Source organism: Heloderma suspectum, chromosome 1 (genome assembly GCF_057233095.1).
Source record: "Heloderma suspectum isolate Gila_16-S chromosome 1, 16-S_ref, whole genome shotgun sequence".
NCBI lineage: Eukaryota > Metazoa > Chordata > Lepidosauria > Squamata > Helodermatidae > Heloderma > Heloderma suspectum.
The window spans coordinates 225,914,119-225,928,223 of record NC_139458.1 but is presented as its reverse complement, the minus strand read 5'-3'; the positions used below and the strand labels follow the sequence as shown (position 1 = coordinate 225,928,223).

At 44.7% G+C, this 14,105-nt stretch overlaps 1 protein-coding gene across 19 annotated transcripts in view; it reads right to left on the bottom strand.

Moving 5' to 3' along the window:
• Positions 1–9,422: 9,422 nt before the first annotated feature.
• Positions 9,423–14,105, bottom strand: part of PCNT (pericentrin) — a 278,152-nt gene continuing 273,469 nt past the window's right edge. For 11 of the 19 annotated variants that reach the window (XM_084820798.1, XM_084820789.1, XM_084820783.1 and 8 more), the window contains one exon: positions 9,423–12,880. In XM_084820798.1, the coding sequence (XP_084676924.1) occupies positions 12,864–12,880 (17 nt within the window). In that variant the 3' untranslated portion in view covers positions 9,423–12,863. The remainder of the gene's footprint in view (positions 12,881–14,105) is intronic. The other 8 variants (XM_084820836.1, XM_084820845.1, XM_084820854.1 and 5 more) reach the window with 1 other exon arrangement.

Genomic DNA, 14,105 nt, shown 5'->3' with positions numbered 1-14,105 from the left:
GAATTTGGAGCAGTGGCAGGGTTCAAAATTAATAAACAGAAAACAAAAATTTTAACAAAGAATATGAATGTTCAAGAGAAAAAAAAGTTGATGGATAAGACTGGCTTCCAAATTGAAAAGAAAGTAAAACATTTGGGAGCCTTTTTGACAAATATGAATTGTATGCTTTTTCAAAATAACTATGTTAAAGTGTGGAATGAAATTAAACAAGACCTATTAAAATGGGAAAAATTACAGCTATCACTTTTGGGAAGAATTGCAATGATTAAAATGAACGTATTACCTAGAATGTTATTTTTGTTTCAAATGATACACATTATTACATCAGATTTACCTTTTAAGCAGTGGCAGAGAGATATAACGAAGTTTATATGGCAAGCAAAAAACCCAAGAGTTAAAATAAAAATTTTACAAGATGCAAAGGAAAGAGGTGGCTTGGGATTACCAGATTTTAAAACCTATTTTTCTGCCTGCTGCTTGAATGGGTGACATTGAAAAAGAGAAGACTTTTAGAACCAGAAGGACATGAACTGAGATATGGGTGGCATGGTTATTTGTGGTATGATAAAACAAAAGTGAATGTGGATTTTAATAATCATTATATAAGAAGGGCTGGAGGTGATGGACTCGACCTTGGGGGAACTGGGGGTGGCGACGGCCAACAGGAAGCTGTGGCGTGGGCTGGTCCATGAAGTCACGAAGAGTTGGAAGAGACTGACCGAATAAAAAACAAAGAAGGGCTGTATTAAGAATTTGGAATAAATAAAATTATGGTTCTATCAAAAAACACCACGTTGGATATTTTCACAAGAAGCAATGCACTGAAGAGAATTTGATAGCACGCATAAATGGATAAGATATAATGATTTACTGGAACTGTCACAAGGGGAATATAAGTTAAAATCAAGGGAAAGCTTATTGGAAGAAGGTCATGTCTGCCAGTGGTTTTCATATTTGCAAATTAAAGAAAGGTTTAAAATAGATGAGAAAAATGGTGGATTTGAACAAACAGAATCTGAGTTTGAAACAGCACTGCGTACAAATGAACATGTTATTGCTAAATTGTATAAATTACTGTTAAGGTATGAGACAGAGGATGAACAAGTAAAAGATTGTATGATAAAATGGGCACAAAATTTTGGTCATAATATATCAATGGAAGAGTGGGAAAGTATGTGGGGAAAAGATCTAAAATTTACTTATAAGATGATGTATAGATGCTATAAATTGTCTAAAATGTATAAGGGTGTTTCTGGAAAATGTTGGAAATGTGAAGATCAAGGGGGAACGTTTTATCATTTATGGTGGACTTGTAAAAAAGCTAAAATATTTTGGAAATGAATACAGTCTTTAGCTCAAAGAATATTAAAGACTACTATAGAATTAAAGCCAGAAACTTTTTTACTGTGACCAACAGATAAACATGTAAAAGAGAAGGGAGGAACCCTCTTTCTCTACATGACAACGGCTGCAAGGTTATTGTATGCACAAAAGTGGAAGAATGAAACAATAGCAACTGTGAGCGAGTGGTAGGGATGGGGGAGAAATCCTCCATGGACACCAGTGAGTCCGGATTCAAAAGAATCAGGCCCCCCGGAGTCCGTGGAGGATCGGAAGACTTACTTCCGCCTCCTAGAGGAATCCTTGCTGGCCGGATCCTCCCTGCTGGCTGGCTCCGAAGTGCCAGCGATACGGCCACCTTTGCCATATCGATGGCGAGCTGGATTGACTGCGGCCACAAATGGCATCTGGGATGCCATTTGCGTCCATCCTACGTGATAGTCTACGCAAATATCTGTGTAGCCTATTATGTAAAAGCAGGGACGCAGGGACGTGCTTTTATGTGATCACGTCCCTGCTTTTACGTGATAGGCTACGCAGATATTTGTGTAGCCTATTGCGTTAATTAAAAGCACGGATGCAAATGGTGTCCAGGACGCCATTTGAGGCCATAAAGGCCTTAGTTTAAGGTAAATGCAGCCATTTATGGCTGCATTTACCTTAAACTAAGGCCTTTACTGATGCAAATAGCGTCCCCGACGTCATTTGCAGCCGCGGTCAATCTGGCCCACCAGCGATACAGCAATGGCGGCCATGTCGCTGGCACTTCGGAGCTGGCCAGTGGCTCTGCAGACTTGCCACGGAGTGGAGCTGGCCAGCAAGGATCCCGGGGGGGGAGGGCCAGATCGCCTCCCCCCCCATGCGGACCCCCGCGGAGTAAGGGGGTTTCGTACACCCCTAGCGAGTGGATTATGAAAATGATGGAGCTGGCAGAGATGGCAAAACTTACTATTATAATTAAAGAAGGATCAACAACTAAATTTATGTTAGATTGGAAACTTTTTATAGAATTTGTACAAGAAATAGAGAAAAATTATATCTATGTATGTTGATTTTGAACTTTGAGATGGTTAGTTCTCTTTGTTGTTGTTAAAATTAGGAGAGAAATGAATGTCTGTGAATTCAGTGTATGATACACAACTAAGATAAGAGAGAATAATAATAAGCATTTGTTGTGTAAGGGGAGCCAAAGGTAGATATCTTACAATCTTAAGGGATATTTTAGTGTATGTGTATTGTGTGTTTATGTTGTTGTGTGTTTTTTTCTTAAAAAAATAAATAAAAATTATTATATCAAAAAAAGAAAGAAAAGGCTATCTACCCCTGCTTTAAGGCTTCGACATCAAGCCATCTCCCCACCCCCCTTCACTGAACATCCAGCCTGAAGAACTCAAAAGCTGCTTGCTGCTTGTGACATTCATTGATCCTAATACCTGTACTGCCTGACTGTGGATTTTGGAACACAGTGTTCTGTTGTTGCAGTCCCTCACATCAGCCATTTCAGTGCTTTAGCCAAACAATAAATAAAAGGTAAAAAAAGGTAAAGGTGTCCCCAACCAGTCGTGTCCGACTCTAGGGTGTAGCGCTCATCTCCATTTCTAAGCCAAAGAGCCAGCGCTGTCCGAAGACGCTTCCGTGGTCATGTGGCCGGCATGACTGAACACCCAGGTGCACAGAACGCTGTTACCTTTCCTGCCGAGGCGGTACCTATTTATCTACTTGCAATTTCTTGCTTTCGAACTGCTAGGTTGGCAGAAGCTGGGACTGAAGACGGGAGCTCACTCCATCACGCAGCACTCGGGTGTTGAACTGCTGTCCTGCCGACCTTCCAGTCTGCAGTTCGGCGTCTTAACCACCAAGCCACCGCGGCCCCTAAACAATAAATAGAACACATTAAACTTGGTTGCTTAGTGTTTTCTTTGTGGTTTTTAAGGGATCCTCCCCAAATGGCCAAATACAAAAAGCTTGTGATCCCAAAGTTCATAGAAATATATATGAAACACTTATCATTCAGCACAGCTATGGGTATTCCCCAATGTAGTGCCCTCCAGTTGTTTTGGAGTACAACTCCCATCAGCTCCAGCCAGCATGGCCAATGGTCAGGGATTATGGGAGTTGTAGTCCAAAACATCTGAAGGGCACCACATTGGGGAAGGCTGGAGGCTGATACTATGACTCTTCTGGACAGTGATGGCCTAGCTGCAGTTAACCATGTCCTAGTAAACTCTCGTTGGATTACTTCAATGCATTATGCATGGGGCTTTGAAACAGTTTGGAAACTTCAGCTGGTCCAAAATAGGGCAGCAGCAGGATTTTAAAAAAATATGTATTTTATTGATTTTAAACTTATAAAAACATACAAACAGTAACATATCCAACAATACAACATCTGATCAGATGTTCAGTCTGTGTAACTATTAGTGAATTCCTTATCACTTAAAAACTTCTACCTCTTCATGTTGCTTTATTCATTTCAGCCCAACGTATCCTTCCATAAATGATCATGTGTTGTTGGTTGTTTCAATCTGGGATTCCCAATCCCTTCCTCAGAAATAATCTCCAAGTCTCACACTCAGAAAGCACTCTAAGTCCTAAACTCAGAAATAAGTTCTACTTTCAGAAAACATCCTAAGGTCCAAAGTCTAAGAGTCTAAAGAGTCTAAACCATAGTTAACCAAATTCTTGGGTCTGGGGGCATGGCAGAAGGAGGGAAGTGGAGCAGCAGCAGGAACCAGAACAACAGGAACAAACACCCTGGAGCTCCCATTACCTGGGCTTTTATACCCCTGCTCTGGTCAAAGGTGGGGCCCAAGGAGCAATGAGACGATCAGCTTCCAATAGAAATGGGGTGCACGTGGTTAGAGCATTTTCTCACCAATCAGAAGCAAGGTGTCTCATCAATTTCCCGCAATTTCATGTGTCTGGGGAACGAATTACAAATGGGCTACTTTGAAATGTCCCAAAATATGACCCAAAGTCTGCCATCTGGGCATGTTATCTTGATTGATGCATTTCTCTTTGGTACGTCTTCTTTGAACTCCTGGTCATCTTTGACCATTTTTGGTCATATCTGCCCAAACGCCTCCTCCTAATTGTCACTCATGCTCAGGGCGACACTTCCTCGCCCAACTAGCATCGAGTAAGGACATTCTCTTAGCAGGTGTACAGCACAAGATGTCAAAACAGTACTTTTCCTCCTCTCAGTAGGAATCTGAGCATGCTCAGTTCTGTTGTTCATCTCACTTAGATACTCTACCGGCACATCATGGCCTTGAGCAAGCTCTGTAAAGACTGCTTCCCCCCCACCCCTTCTTCAAAGACAGTCTTGCAAAATCTCAGTTAGAATCTCAGTTAGTGAAATAACATCATTTAGCATAGAATCAAACTTCACGGTTTTCTCGCCCAGGGGTCAAGAGTCTGGAATATAAAGCTGGTTACGAGCCTGGGGTCTTCTGGGGCTCTTCTTGTAGGCCTCCCCCAGATCAAATCAGCCATCTTTACTCTTTGTTAACCCTTTGAGTACCAGATTAACAGTTGGCTGGAGTTTCCATGTCAGTAAAAGTATCTCTTCAAACCTCTCAGTTAATGTATGTTTAGTGTAACATGATCTGTGACCTTTAATTATATTAATTGTAGTGTTACTCACATTAGATCATTCTCCTTCTGATATTAGGATAGCATTAATTCTTGAGTATCATGCACCTTTGAGTAAAAAGTAAAACTATAGTAATTTGGATTATATTCTACTCACACTTCCCTTAGCGGGACTTCTCAAATGCTTGGAGGTGGCTCTGCTCGGACAGCAGTGCTACTCTTTCAACCCTATGGTCTCTGAGGTTCGTCATCAAAAGAGCTCCCTGTCACCCTCACAGTCCATACTCCACCTGGAGGTGACTTGAACACAGCCATGGATATTATGACTCTATCTCCGGGCAGGCAGACTACAGTAAGCAGACTGGTGGCCTGGATCCAGACCGAAAATAAATCCCACCTCAGAGAGCTGGCAAAACTGCTGGGCATGATAGTCTTTTGCCAGGAGACCATCCAGTGGGCAAGGTTCCACGCAAGACCCTTACAGTCATTCCTCTTGGCCTTCCAGATGGAAATAACAGCAACATCAACCCGGCGGTACGAGTTCCAGCAGAAGTCTCTTGCTCCCTGTCACACCCACCCAACCTTGCGGGGGGGGGGGTCCCCATCCAGACTCCATCATTCACCAACCTGACCCTCTCTGTGAGGGTCTCACACCCAAGGCCTATGGACCACAGAGGAATCTCGCCTCAGCATCTACCTACTGGAACTGAGGGCCATCCACTTGGCATTGAGACACCTAGCTCCGCAGTTAGAGTTCCAGGATATTCTGATCAGAACTGACAGCGTAGTAGCAAGGGCATATTTGAACAAACAAGGAGGAACTCAGTCCAAATCCCTTCAAAGGGAGACCATGATGCTTTTCAGGTGGGCTCAAAAACACCTCCACTCCATCAGGGTGGAGCACCTAAGGGGCGTACTGAACACCCAGGCCGATTGGCTCAGCAGGACGTCTCTACACCCAGGGGAGTGGTCTCTCCACCCAGATATGTTCATTTGGCTGACAAATCGGTTAGGCTGGCCCTCTTTGCGTCCCAGCAGAATGCCAAACTACCCAAATTTGCTACTCGCTACACCACAACAGGCGCTGAGTTAACAGACGCTCTGACCAACAGGTGGCCTGGAGGGCTTCTGTAGGCCTTCCTTCCTCTACCCCTCTGTCAGGGTGGAAACTGAGACCCCCAGAGCAGTTCTAATTCTGAGGAAGAACAGCAATCTGTGGGAGAGGAGCTCGCTTGTCTCTCAGAAGCACAGCAGCTGGCAGAGATTCCTCCTGCCAGCATTCCTGGGATAGATAGTGACCCTGGCAGTGAGAGAGCGCTGGAGGGGGGCTTGCTGGACGCTCGGTGCAGACGCAGGGAGCGACAGATGGAGGGCGCTGAAAGGAGGCACTCCGCTCATTTGGCGCTCAAACAACGGTCACGTCCCGAGGACCCAAGGGAAAGAGGGAGGATCTCTCCCTAGCCCATAAGTTCAGAGTCTTCCCGCGGTTCTCCTTCAAACGGGGACCAACTGCCTTACCTGGAGCTTAGGCTACTCTGCTATCTATCCCCAGTCCTGTTCCTTGCTTAGTCGCTAGTGATTAGTATCTGTAAGAGTCATAAATGAATAAAGCCTTGGGAAGAATCCTTGTCGTCTGTGTCCTGAGTTGGCTATTGGAGGGGACTGCAAGAGGCAGCTAGGGCGCTCCTGACACCCGCATCCCAAAGGTGATCTGGAAGCTGAGGGACCAGCGGGTGGATTTGATTTGCACCCAATTGGCCAAGGAGGCCACGGTACGCCGACCTGGTAAACCTATCCACTGCCAAGCATCTGACTTTGTCGCCCCAACACGACCTACTGACTCAAGGCCTTATCACACATCAGGACCCAGGTTTCCTGAAACTAACTGCCTGGAAGTTGAGCGGAAACTGCTAGGGATCCAGGGCTACTCTTCAAGGGTGGTTTCCACCCTCCTAGTCTCCAGGAAGTCCTCCACTAATGGATCATGTGAGTGCACCTGGAAGGCTTTCATCATATGGGCTCTGACTACAGGGAGTCACCAACGTAGGAGATATCCTGGAGTTCCTCCAGGAGGGCCTGTTAGCAGGCCTCAAAACTAATACCCTAAGGAAACAGGTTTCTGCCTTAGGATCCATTCTAGGGGAACTAGGAGGGAGGACCCTAGTTCTCACCCCCACATCAAGTGGTTCCTGAGGGCGTCTTCACTGATCAGCCCTCCCCCAGTGAGAAGGTTCCCCACAACGCTGTGCTCAAGGCACTGTCCAAAGCATCATTCGAACCCCTAGGGGCTGCCACCCTTAAGGTGTTGTCCCTCAAGACAATATTCCTTCTGGCTATCACATCCACCAGGAGGGTCTCCGGACTGGGGGCTCTCTCAGCGGAAAAGGAGCTTTGTATTTTTCACAGGGAGGTGGTCCTCCGCCTTCATCCCCAAGGGCAATTCCACAGAGCCCAGGATGGTCATCCCATCCTTTTGCCCTCACCCTTCCAACCCCCAGTAAAGGGAATGGCATACCCTGGATGCCACGCCAGGCCCTCAAGTTCTATCTAGATAGAAACAACCCCCACAGGCAACACAGCACCCTATTTGTGTCCTTCGGACCATCCTCCTTGGGCAAGAAGGTGTCAGTAGCCTCTCTGGCACACTGGCTTCATGCGTGCATTGCACTGGCCTACACCTCCAGTGGCCTAACAGCCCTGGAGGGAATATTGGCCCACTCAGTTAGGGGGATGGCCACATCAGCAGCTTTCTGGGGTAGGGCTCCACTTGAGGAGGTCTGCAGGGTGGCCACGTGGTCATCTGTGCATACATTGACACATCACTACAAAATCAATATTTTTGCCTCTGCAGAGTGTGCCTTCAGCAGGAGGGTCCTCTAGCGGGTTCTGCAGCCCTAGCAGTAGGCCGGCTAAGGGTTTGTTGACCCACCCAGGGATGAAGTGCTCTGGCACATCCCCGTACTGGCTGGCCTCCTGCACTCAGTAGGAGAAATGGAAATTCTTACAAATAAGTACCTTGAATATCAGAGGAGGGACAATAATAAAACAAAATGGATTACAGAAATTACTAAAAGAGACCAATGCAAATATTTTCTTACAAGAAACACATAAAATAACTGTTAGACTTTCATGCCTACAAAAAAAAAAAAAAATGGGAAAAATAATTCTATGCACCAGGAACTAACACGGGGTGTTAGCTATTTTAATCCGATCTGATACTGATTTTCAATTACAAAAAATTCAAAGAGACGCTAGAGGTCCCTATATCTCCATAGAAGGGAAACTGAACCAAAATAGCTGAAAAAGTTTTCTACTGCGACAACTATAGTAGGGGGAGATCTAAACTGGAATCTCCAAGGGGTGGATCCCAGAAAACTGGAGAATAAGGAAAAAGTTATGCTAAATTCATCAAGATAAGTTGTAGAACAAGAAAATGCAAAAGAAAGCTTTCAGCATATTTCAGAACCACAGGGAAAGGGGGATGGTAAGTCATGCTGAACTGGTGGTCTTGGCATGCTGGGGGGAGGGGGCTCTGAGATTGCCCGCCTTGGCCCTGGTGTCGTTTGGCTTTTCCCTCCCTAGGAATGCATGTGGAGGGAAAGGGCGGCCTGAAGGGATGAAAGGGCTTGGGCTTTGCTTGAAAGCGCTTTCTTTCTTTGCTGGGTTTGGCAAGGCTTTCTTCTTGTCCTTTGTCTCTACCAGCAGATTGTCCAAGGCTTCCCCGAACAGCAGCTTATCTGAGAAGGGTTAGCCTGCCATGTTGGACTTGGTATTGGTGTCCACCCCCCAACTCCATAGCCAGATGTTTCTTCTTGCCACAACGTTGGCTGCTGTGGACTTTGCCCCCAGCTGGAAGGAGTCTAGCGATGCATCGGCTAAGAACACAGCTAAGAACACATAGTCCGTTTCTATGCCAGATTAGAATCTACTATGCCAAAAGTCCAATTGATTAGTTGGAGGTCCATGTTCAACATTCAGTTCTCAGAAAAACATTAAGAATGGATACCAAGTTGCTACAAAGTTGTCTTCCTGTATTTTTCCTCTAGCGACACGAAAATGGCTGGTTTATTTCTCCTCCCACGCAACTGACCATATTCTTCAAGGTATCTCTAGAATTAGAGTCCTTTTCCAAGTTCTAGCGATCTTGGTTCTCACAGCTCCTACAAGCATCACCAACAATTCTTTATGAGCATCTCTATACCAGCCTAAAACCCCACATTTAAAATGGGGCTTTCTGCTTCCATTTTAAATGCAAGATCAAGACGGACTCCCCTTACATGTGCTTCTTTCCCCCCTTATCGGAGTCTTCCATATGTTCAATTATTTAGCCACTAGATGATGCTGTGGTCTAGCTCCTCTTATTGTGGCTTTTCCTTTTTCACAAGGGAACTGAAGCAGAACTCAAGCATGGTAATTTGATAGCTCATTATCTCTGATCTTTTAAAAAATGGAATAAAGGTCATTTAGTGTGGGAGACACCCTGGAGGTTGACGACATCATCCGCTATATCATTTCCACTATGTCAGCAGTTTCAGTTATGGGGTCCGTTCCATCCATTCCTGGATCACTAAGCCCTTCACCTGCTGCTCCAGGGTTTTTCCCTGGAGGTCCTCTCACTTTCTTAGGATCCATATCTTCATTTCCCTCCATAATACCCTTTTGTGTACCTCAGGAAATACTCAATTAACATACAAGTCTACTGACTTTTGGTTTTACTTCCACTCCTATTTCTTCCTACTTTACCCAAGTCTTATACCTCAGAAATCACTCTGAGTTCAGGCTCCTGCCAGCCTTTTGCCTAGAAACTGTATGCCTCAAGTACTTTCCTGCTCATACCAACAGTTTTACTTCAGAAAGTACAATTTCTGCTGTGGCCACCCTGGCAATTCATTGTTAACTTATTTCCTCAGTAACTCCCTACTGTTGACCCAAACTTTTACCTCAGGAGTTACTGGAAACAACTTTTATTTTTCTTCCTTCCCCAAACCCTCTTTGGTACCTGCTTTCTACCTTTCTCCACTCTCTCAAACACCGACACACCACCAAAATATCCTAAACCGAGACACACACACACACCCCCGGCCCTTTCTAGACAAATAGAACTCCACAAGATCCCACTGCTCGTCACCACAATGTGACAGCCTTATCCCATGTTACCTCTCAGTACCCTAAGGCTCCCATCACCCACCTTAAACCTTCTACTTAACCCGCTCCCAGGGCTTTCCTTAAAGGGAATAAAGTTACTCAAATGGACAAGCCGGAGTGTCTTTATGTCTATGATGAGTGTGGTTGGGGCCCAATAAGTTCCCTGACAGACCAGAGTTAACATAACAAGGAGAAAGAATGTTTTATTTGCAGGTTTCCCTTTATCACAAGAACAGACTGCAACACATTCCCAGCTAACTTGGTTACATTTGTACCAGTTCTTAACCTTTCCCTGAACTCCTACAGCAATCCCCCCCTTGCTCCAAGCCTCCCTCCTTTCCCCCTCTTCAGCCTTCCCTGAACTGTCCCATCCTCAAAACAGTTTTTTTCCCTACTGCTTCACAACATTCCGGGGGCTGTGATTGGTTGACCCAGGAAAGGGCGGACTACAGCCCTGTCCATCACAGCCACCATGTTGGTACAGTCTTCACTCTCAGAGCAGGTCCTGCTGTTGAAAATAGGATCACAAGCTTTGTTTTTGGCTCAGTGCTGTAACCTGTTTCATTCCTTTTCTGGTGCTATGTTGTTGTTTTTAAATCATTCATATTTTAGCTCTGAATCTGCTGTTAATTGCCTGCCAGATCACAGCAGTCTCACTATGCATCCATTTTGTTTGCCTGCAGGCCATGCCCCCATGCATAATTTTATACATCTGTATCATGTTCTCCTTACCTTTTTCTAAGCTGAAAAGCCCAAAACATAACCTTTCCTCATACATGAGTTACTCCAGAACCTGGGTCATTTTGATTTCCCTTTTCTGCACTTTCTCCACCTCTATAATATCCTTTTTGAGCTGTGGCAATCAGAACCGTACACAGTATTCCAAGTGTAGTTACATGATAGATTTGTAGAGCAGTATGATATTGGCAGGCTTTTTTTTATTCCTTTCCTAATGATTCCCAACATGGAATTTGTCTTTTTCAGTGGCCATACACTGGTTGATGTCTGTAACTTTTGTTTGGCAGTAGGTGACAAATTTTGGGGGCATTGCATTCTAGGAAGAACCAAAGAGGTCAAGGTAGGGTATGCCGAATGATGTCATCAGCTCCTTGAAGACCACTGGGCATAGAGACCATTCCCTGCGTCTAGAGTTTTCCTGCTGAGCCAGTTGGCTTGGACATTTAAAATGTGTTTTAGGTGTTTGCTCTGACAGAGTGGACATGGGGCTGTGATCACCTGAATTGTTTCATGGCCTCTCTCTGCAGGGCTTGGATTTTACATCCACCTGTTTGTTGATGTAAGCTTTGGCCACAGTTCTATCTGTCCTGACTAGGATGTTCCAGACATCCAGTTGGGAGGCAAAGTTGTGTAGAACTAGGCGGATAGCCCTGAGCTCTAAGAGAGTGATACTCTGTTGTATCTCCTCTCCTGAAGAGGAGCCTGGGCCATGAAGGTCCCTGCAGAGCCCACCCCCACCCCCCTCTGCTAGAGCCAGGGCAGTATCGAACACTGTCAGTCCGCTTATGCTATTGATATACTGGCATCAGCAAACTCTGGTGAAACCCCACAAGCCTCATCTAAAGTAAATAGGGAGCAGAGATAATAACTGGGCTCACAATGGCTGATTTAGTGATCTATGAAGGAGCCTAGACTGCCCTTGGGCTTGTCTACGCCCTCCTCCTCCATCCACGTGGCCAGGAGGAGGAATTTGGAAGCTTCTGACCACAGCTTACTGTATTCTGCAAACCTAGAACTGTGGTTAATCTTAACTATGGTTCATTTAAGCAAGCCAGCTTCAGTAACCATGGTTTGAAGTTGGCTTGTTTGAAATAACCATAGTTAATATTAACCATAGTTTGGTGGGTTCAGATGACATGGCAAGCTGTGGTTTATCAAAAGTGGAAGTGAAAGCTCTCAAACTCCTACTCATGGCTGTGGAAGAGGAGAAGTGATGGGAGGAGTATGCAAACCTGAGGGGAGGCTAGGCTCATTCATGTCTTGTTAAAGCAGGGGTGGGCAACTTGTAGCTCTCCAGATGTTCTGGACTACAGTCTCCATCATCCATCACCACTGGCTGTTCTGGCTTGGGCTGATGGGAGTTGTAGCCCTTCAAATGTTTTGCCCTACAAGTTGCCCATCCCAGCAATAACCTATAGTTAAACAACCATTTACTCCATCAGAGTGGGTCAATGCATAGGGACTGAGGGAGCTTCTTCCTTTGACTAGCACAACTAAACACTAGGCAAGTGTTTGTTGGATAAGTCTGAACTCTAGAATACAAAAGGCCTGCAAAATAATAATGTCCCTCCCTTTTTAAAAGTAGGCAAAATAGCAATTATAAAGACAGTAAGAAAGAAATAGACACAATTTCAGGAACTCTAAATAGAAGTCAAATATACTTTTAATAACTGTTTGTGAAATCCAGTTAAATTATTTTAGTAAAAAGAAGCACACACATTAGCATTTAGTATTAATAATCAGTGATGTAGAGTTGTTTTTGCTGTAAACATCATAGTAATTCTGTATAAAAACTGTGAAGCATTATTTTCATACGGAATATCAAAACTTAAGCACACTAAAATTTAGAAATATTTTGTATAAATATCCAACGCAAAAATTATCACAGACACAGATCCTTTTATTCAACTGAACATCAGTGTTGAAAGATCCTATACATGCAGGTTATGTGGCTTGTGCAAGGCATTCACTGGAGGATAAAGCAGTGCCTGGAAGTTTCTGTAGTTCAGATCCAAGATGTGTTCTCACTCCATTTAAGATTTTTCTTATAGCTGAGATTGTCCTAAATTCATACAAATTCAAGTTAATTTTGTCATCCTAACATTTAATTTTACTAATGAAAAGATGTATACAGGGAAGGCAAGGAAAAATGTAAAAGAACAGTAGTTTACTTTTAAATTGGTTATATGAAGTCTGTTTTAAAATTAACATGACTTACAATGAAACTTGAATGTAATACAAACATGTTAAAAGTCTAACTAAAAGCCTGCTTTACTACTGCATAAAAGACCAAATGATATCTGACTTGAAATCAAGCACTATGACATAGCAAGTCATGGCAAATACCACAGGTATCTATTATCATGGCAAATTATTGATATTATAAGTACTAATCAGGCAGCATAGAAATTTAGTTTTCGTCTCATGGAAAGACATTGGCTATATTCAGATATTATGTTCTTCGCTTCTCCAAACCAAAGTTTCAAGAAATGGCATGCTCCTGGTTTGATTCTGCTTCCTACCGACTTTAGACTTCTGACAGCCTTTCCACTCGGCAAGGGTGGGGGAACCTATTAAAATGGTCGACTCCCAGAGGCTAATGCAGGATGGGTGGCTCTCCAGAGGTTGTTGGATTGCAACTCCCACCATCCCTCACCATTGGCTATGCTAGCTAAGACTGATAGGAGATGTAGTCCAGCAACATCTAGAGGGCCAAACATTTCCCACTGCTGGGCTAACGGATTCCAGAGGGCTCTAGGGGATTTTCCTGCTGCAATGACTGGTGCCCCTGTTGATACCCAAAGTACCTGTGGAATGCAGAGACTGCGTATGCTGTGTGTGTGGGTGCGCAGCTCCAGGCCACCAACCCACCACCACATGCAAGCCTGAGGACGACTGACCTTGCTGATCCCTGCTCTATACTTTTGGGGGTGGGGGGAGAGAAAGAGGGACCAGCGAGGGAGGGAGGGAGGGAGGGAGGAAAGAAAGAAGGAAAGAAAGAGAACAAGGAACCAGAGAGAGAAAGAGGGGCCAGGGGGTGGGGGGAGAGGAGCTCGAGAGAAAGGAAGAGGAGAGGAGAGGAGAGGAGAGGAGAGGAGAGGAGAGGAGAGGAGAGGAGAGGAGAGGAGAGGAGAGGAGAGGAGAGGAAGGAAGGAAGGAAGGAAGGAAGGAAGGAAGGGAAGTTTATGCTTTTTGGATGAAGGACTGCTGGCTGGAGATGTACTTATACCTCACAAAGACTGGGAAGAATGTGTTTGCCTGAAGAATGGTGAGTTTGATCAGGAGAG